Here is a 7,101-nt window from a genome sequence, read left to right as displayed (position 1 = left end):
TAATTATTGTAGTGGAATTTTTACAAGTTACACGAAGTTATTACAATTTTTTTTACATGTTACAAGAAGTTATTACAAATTATATTATTATTAACATTATAGTGAACTAACCCATTTTTTATATATATATTTAGACATTCAGTTACGAAGTGTTGGTGTTTTGTCCCCTAAGGCATTTCTAACGGCCTTTCTGTCGGTTTACTTGCTTTATTTAGTCCCTCCCATTTCCTCCCATACTTCGTCAATCTCCATGCCATTGTTTAAGTTTATAGTGTTGTTTTTATTAATTATTGCGAACTGTTCTTTGAATTTTCGTAAATAATTGTCCTCTTTGTGGATTATTTTTACACTTTTGATATCGATTGTACATCCAAATTTGCTGCAGTGGTTAGTCCATGGTGATTGGTTATATTTGAGTCTGATTGCTGCTTCATGTTCTTTTATTCTGGTTTTGAGTTGCATTCCTGTTTCTCCTATGCATATTGCTCGTGTAACTTGTAAAAATTCCACTACAATAATTAATGTAACGAATGTGTTTTCTACCACTTACAGAAATGTAACACCTGATGCGGGGTGCAATAGACCAAAAGATTGCGCTTGAAATGCATAGTAAAATAAAGAATAACGAAGATAAAACCCAGTAGTCTTTGTAACTGATGAAATGCGGTCCAGATAAAATAACAACGGTTGAACTTATCGTTCTTAACTATGAAGTTTCATCAATTATTTTTAAGAAATTGAATTTTAGACAATATAAAGAAGCCGCACCATTGATAACATGTCTGTTACTTATAAAAGATAATTTAATTCTTATTTTTAAATTTTCTATTAGCATTTAGTGTTTTTTAGAATCTTCACTACATTTTTTAATATAAATTTTAGTGTTTGATGCAACAGATTAACTTAAATCCGATGTCACATTAAGCACTTTATTCATCTAAACATTCTTTACTTCGTTATGTCTTAAGAATAAAGATTTAGTTGTTGACACAACGTTGTAATTTGATATATACACCACGTTTAGGTCTTATAATATTTGGTGTCAATTCCAGTTCGAAAGGAAACTGAAAGAATTCGAAGATAAAAATTATTATTTATAGAAAGGGAATGCAATTCATTATAGAAAAATGATAAAGTATTCATATATATTCGTAGTATTAATTAATAAAATTAATATTTCTCTTACTTTATCGGTTTTTTCGTAAGGTAATATGCGGTATTTATTTAATATGTGAGCCAAAGCTAATTTTGCTTCCATCTGTGCAAGTCTTATTCCTACGCAATTTCTGGGTCCAGCTCCGAAAACTTGCCATGCCAAAGCGTTATTTTTACGAGCAACTTCCGGTGCGAATCTGAAACGAAAATATTTCACGAAATCTTCAGTAAATTTGCAAATTTTAATTAAAAACTCTTCAGTTTACCTTTCTGGACAAAATTCTTCGGGTCGATCCCAATAATCCGGATCGCGGTGTAACAAGAAAGAGGGAACTTGCACTATCATCCCTTTAGGAATGAAAATGTCGCCGTAAACAACATCTTCGTTAGCTTCACGATCTACGAATCTGTGATAAATGAAAATTTAATATAATATAATTTTGAAATTCGCGATATTCGTGAATTTATGTATTTATGCACGCCAGTTTTTACAACACACTCCGGATTATATACATATAAGCCCTATACGTTTCGATATATATAATCGAGACGAGTTGATGATGATAATAATAATAATAATCAGCGCAGAGCCCAAACGGTTAGGAGTTGAAAGTTGAAATTTGGTACAGTCAGGGTACGTCACGAGAACGCACACTAAGAAGGGATTTTTCGAAATTTTTCCCCACGGGGTAGAGGAACAAGATTACAATTAACAATGGAAGTGTTAAGTAACAGTGGAAATGTTCAGTAACAATAGATGTGTCAACAATGGAATTGTTAAGAGAAAGCGACGTACAAGACGCAGATGCACTTTTTTTCGTTTTTGCGGGAAATCGAACATATTTTTAGACCCATCTAAAAATTCTGTAATTACTCTGGAAATAGGGGGGACCCAATTCTTGCATTCAGTGAAAACGGGTAAGGTTGACTATAACGTAATAATCTTAATCTTCGCTATCGTTACTTTTGCCCGAGCAACGCCGGGCCTACCTGCTAATACTTATATAATTTGGGAAGATATGAAAGAGGAGTACCAATCGAGTTAATACAAATTGAACATTAAACAGTGTTCGAAATACGTTTAATTCCATCTCTTGCTTGAAATTTTATCAATTCTCGCCTGTACTTCGTCTCAACTTAACTTACCACGGCGAAATCTGTAAGTGTCTTTTCATTGGTGGCAATGTCACCATTTTACCATTCCTCTCGTTTCCGTGGTGATTTAGTGTTAACATTTGTGTTGTAGAACAAAATTGCGCATATTCGTTGCTTTAAAAAAATCCTGTTTTTATGTTAATTTTGTTTTTTGCAGATTTATTTCGATGGTTCCTGTTGAATCGAGAATAATTAAAGACCCTGTTTTGATAATAATTCTTTAATTTTTAACTGATCTTCATCTACTACGGGGATTCTAACTGGCAGATAATATGTATACGAATACTTACAAATATACTGGAGGATAGAGACGAAGTATTTCTTTAAATGCTTGATCCAGATATTGTAATTTCTGAACGGTGCTGTAATCCAATTCATTCTGAAAGAAAACAAAATCTTTTTTGTAATACAAACTGTAATTACTGTGTAAATATGATTGTCCTTCGTAAATTTACCCCTTCTTCTATCAGAGTTTTCACTTCATTTCTTATTTTTTCCTGGAAGTCGGGAAAATTAGCTAACATCAGAGTGCAAAAAGCCAGAGCAGTACTCGTGGTTTCGTATCTAAATCGTTCGTAAGATATTTACCATTAAAAATCTAACAAACATATATTTATATAACAGTTAAAATCTATGGAAATACGCTAAATAACTGTTCTCACCCGGCCAAAAGTACTACAAATGCATTCGATGTCATCTCATTCATAGTCAAACGTCTCGATTTGACGGTTTCTGTCGAAAATTTTCAATTATTCGTTAAAATGCAAAAATAATTTAATACAAAAGTTAAATTGTAAATACCATTCTTCACTCGCTTAACATCGACTTCTTTTTCTACGTTATCGCTAGCAGCCAAATCTTGGTAATCAACGTTGACATTTTCCTTAATTTCCGCATCGATTAAGAGTTGAAGGAGATCCGGTTTTCGTAGCTGTGTATTTTGTAAAATAAGTTAGAAAAATCGTTGAAAAACGATGGCGAAATTTCTTGTTATTACCGTTGGATCGTTTTGTCGAGCTTTCACAATGGCTTCACATTTGTTGATAAGATCATTTAGTGGACTAGTACCTCTGTTTTTGATAATTGCAGTTATTTTTCGAATTATTCTGATAAACGGTTGAAGAAAACCGAAAGAAGCTATAAATAAATAAAATTGTTCTGAAAATGCGATAACTGTGTTCAAAAGTATTAATATTTCTGTTTAATGCGAGACTTCTACTCATGGCAAGAAATTACATGTAACGTAGTCTTTGACTTTCGGACAATTCTCTCGTGCGCCGTACTTTGGTATTTCTAAATGGCTACTTGTATGCCAAATTTAGACTTTTATAAATTTTCAGTGGACAAGCAATAATTTCGACATGTGCATTGGCATTTTTCTACCAGTTTTTTTTTATATTTTTTTCGTATCAGCAAAATCATTTGTTAAAACTAAATTTGTAAACTAAATTGCAGTGAGTAAACAAAATGATGCCTTCTATCAACAAATAGCCAAACTGTATAAAAAATTCTTAGGGTGTTTACTACTTCTAATAATCTTTAATTTAGTTATTTATACTAAAAATAATTATATATTATTGTATAGAATTGACTTACTTGTTAAAAGAGCGAAAAAGAATCGAAACGGAATATGAAACATGACATAAGCCAAATGAAGTAAGGGATCTTTCAAATTTTTCTGCGCGTTAGATTGAATTCCAAAGGCAATTCTGACAATCACATCTAAAGTTAACCTTTGAAAGAATGAATATGCTTCAAAGCCTTCTCGAGACTGGCAAAATTTCTCGAAATTTTCCAGTAGATCTTTAATGGCATCATTTATCATGGGTGACATCTACAAAGTAAACAAATGTTTTTAACATCAAATCGATACTATAAGTAGCAAGCGTGTCATATGGAATTGAAATAATTAAAAGATAAATATAGGAAAAAAGCATCACTTGGATCTAGTAATTGACATTGCAATTGCGATACATTTTACTGCTATCTGTGAATTGCTCTTTATGTTTTTATAACTTTGCAATGTGTACCGATCTAGAAAAATAAATATGCGTGACTATTCAACATTGGTGAAGAAAAACGAACAGATGGAAGTCTCGGACAATGGCTTTGACCGAGACGGTTAGGTCATCAGCGTATCACTCTAAAAGATCCTGGATCAAATCCAAGCGATTTGATCCAGGATCGTTCTGCCACGGATGTGTGGTCTCGTTCCTTACAAGTCCGTTCCCATTGTGGCACTGGCCAAATTCACGATGGGTATGAAAAAAGGCCTTCTTAGTGCCCACAGACAGAAAGAGTTTTGAAAAAATTCGATTAAGCAAATCTGAAATTTATTTTTAATAGTAAAATATTAGAGTAACTAGAAGTCTGGAAATTTGTATTTCAATATATACTGTATATACAGGTATATCTCGAGTTACGTCATTCTCGATTATACGTCGTTTGTCAAAAAAGTATACGGAAAAATAAAAATTATGTTTAAGTCATTTTATTCGACTTTACATCCGTCCGCCACAAATGTTGAAGTTGTAATATCACTAGAGAAGCATTAAAAGCACGTAAAATCATATTAAAATATGTACATTCACAGTAAATGTTAATATAATCATCATAAATCCTAGAGAACGAAACATGAAAATATCTGTGTTTCTGTGTCGTCGTCTTATTTAGCGGTCTTTAATGCTCATTATTGCCGTTATCCACCGTAGTTTCGACTTACGTCGTAATTACGCAAGTAAATTCGACTTACGTCGCCTCTCCTGGACACTATTACCGACGTAAGGCGAAATATACCTGTATATTTATTAGAGAAAACCGAAATATTTATGATTTATGCTCGATGTATTCAAGAAAGTGTTAAAAATAATTTTGTTTTTTAACAATACTTTAGTAAGATGTGTTTTCTTTCCAGTCACTCAAACATTAGTTCATGTCTTTACCATTTTCATCTTACTCGTGGTAAAAGAAGGTGTCATAACACTTCTAAGCTGTTTCCATTTTTTTCCTCTCAAAAAAAGTAAGTGTTGAGAATCACGAATCATAGATACAGCTGAATTTTCTCTCATTACTGTCTAAAAATATTATGAAAAGAAATTAGATCATTTGTCGTTAATTTTTATAATAATATCAGAATTTCCTTACAGATCGGTCTGTGAATTTCTGAAAATCTTTGATCATTATTTTCTTCAATAAATTTGCATCCGCCACTAGCAAAACTGGAATTTCGCCGTGGTAATATCTAGATTAAAAGTGTTAAAAAGGGCAATTAAAAGAATTCCAACTGTAACGTCGAGCATACTTTAATATTTATAAATTTAAATGTAAAATTTTATTTACCCGAGCACTTTGCCATATCTGGAGATCCATTGTTTTTGAGGTCGTATGCTTCCCTGAAAAAAGTTTAGATTGTCGTATATTGATTAATGTAAAATACAGCATATTAGTTTTAGCCTTTACCTTTAGGAATATTTCCAAATAATTTCCAAAAAATACATTTGGAGGAGGACCGGGAATGCCCAACTCTCGAAACAAAGAAAAATGTTTTCTCCTTTTCCTACAGAAAGGAAGAATTAATGAAATATTCAATTTGACAAGTAAAACAAAATACAAAAAAAAAAAATGGTGCAATGTTTGAAACGACACGTTACATACAGAATTTTAATTTTAATAACTTAATGTAAGGCTTTTAATACGTCTTCAGCCCGCATACAGCGATTTTTTGTTAATACGTAATTTTGCAAAATGGAAGGACACACTTCATATTTATTAAATGACAAATTGAAATTAACAATAAAATTTAAAGGTATTTACTAGTTGATATCTTGGGTACAACACAAATTATTATCTCGTGAAAGTTACATTATACATTAAAGACGGAAATATACAATAAAGTGATGTTACCAATATTAACTAAGTGATTGTGCCAAGCCGTTTGTTATTTATTTACAAAATAAATGCAATTACTAATGTTCGGATTATCCGATAAAGTCATAATTTCAATACTTAATTCAAAATAATATCAATATCTATAAGGAAGTTCAATATATCACAAGTGTTTATGCGCCATTTTTTATTTACATTGTTATATATATATTTATATATATTGCATTTATCTTTTTATGCAAGAAATTGTATTCAAATAGTAATAAATTTTTATATCTAATTATAGTTACAGTAAAACCTGTCTAAAGAAAACAAAATTCGATAACATGCAATTCCGGTTTACGAGGGTTTTTTTGCATATATTTTCTATAAATAGATTTTAATTTGGGTGAGAGAGGATTAAACACGAAATATTAATGGGATGTATACTTACAGATACCATAAGCATAGAACCAAGGAGAAAACAGAAAGCAAAATATATGCAAACATGGCGAAATTTCTAATGATTAAAGTGGGTGGCGATGAAAACAAAACTAATTAACTTATTTATCACTTAGCTGAGATATAAAGCAATTCCCGATAGCTGATGACATAGCAAAATCCTTATCGATTCTTTTGTATTTTTCTGATGTGATTTTAAAGGTATTGAGTGGATCGAAAGTCAGTTAAACTGATATTATTATATGTATATATATGTAAATGTATGCAAATATTTCAGTTAGTTAGCTTTCGGGTCACTCTGTATACTCGTATTGTAATTAAAAAAAATTGCAAATCTTTTTTAAATGATCGATTAGAAATCGTATTTTAGTAGAACAGAAAGTTAAGATTTTACAATGGTTAATTGACTTGGGTCACTTTTGGAGAAATTAAAATTGATTTAATGTCCGTTAAAATCCCACATTA

General features: G+C 31.2%; 1 protein-coding gene across 1 annotated transcript; it reads right to left on the bottom strand.

Annotated features, from left to right (window-relative positions):
* Window positions 1-977: 977 nt before the first annotated feature.
* Window positions 978-6,721, bottom strand: LOC136980961 (cytochrome P450 3A4-like). Its single transcript, XM_067277159.1, has 12 exons — window positions 6,629-6,721; window positions 5,770-5,866; window positions 5,650-5,702; window positions 5,448-5,551; window positions 3,308-3,447; window positions 3,112-3,241; window positions 2,973-3,042; window positions 2,766-2,874; window positions 2,601-2,689; window positions 1,422-1,562; window positions 1,187-1,352; window positions 978-1,064 (listed from the first exon to the last, which is right to left on the bottom strand). Exons 1-12 carry the CDS (start codon window positions 6,682-6,684, stop codon window positions 978-980), a joined length of 1,242 nt encoding a protein of 413 aa, XP_067133260.1. The 5' UTR covers window positions 6,685-6,721.
* Window positions 6,722-7,101: the final 380 nt, after the last annotated feature.

Source organism: Centruroides vittatus, unplaced genomic scaffold, assembly GCF_030686945.1.
Source record: "Centruroides vittatus isolate TY-2023 unplaced genomic scaffold, ASM3068694v2 contig_738, whole genome shotgun sequence".
Lineage (NCBI taxonomy): Eukaryota > Metazoa > Arthropoda > Arachnida > Scorpiones > Buthidae > Centruroides > Centruroides vittatus.
This window is presented reverse-complemented; position numbering and strand designations above follow the sequence as displayed.

Coding starts and splice junctions, on each gene's coding strand:
- LOC136980961 (XM_067277159.1), bottom strand. CDS start 6,684: ATGTTTGCATATATTTTGCTTTCTGTTTTCTCCTTGGTTCTATGCTTA. Junction 5,867..6,628: donor GTTCTATGCTTATGGTATCT/GTAAGTATACAT, acceptor TCCTTTCTGTAG/GAAAAGGAGAAAACATTTTT. Junction 2,690..2,765: donor AAACTCTGATAGAAGAAGGG/GTAAATTTACGA, acceptor GTTTTCTTTCAG/AATGAATTGGATTACAGCAC.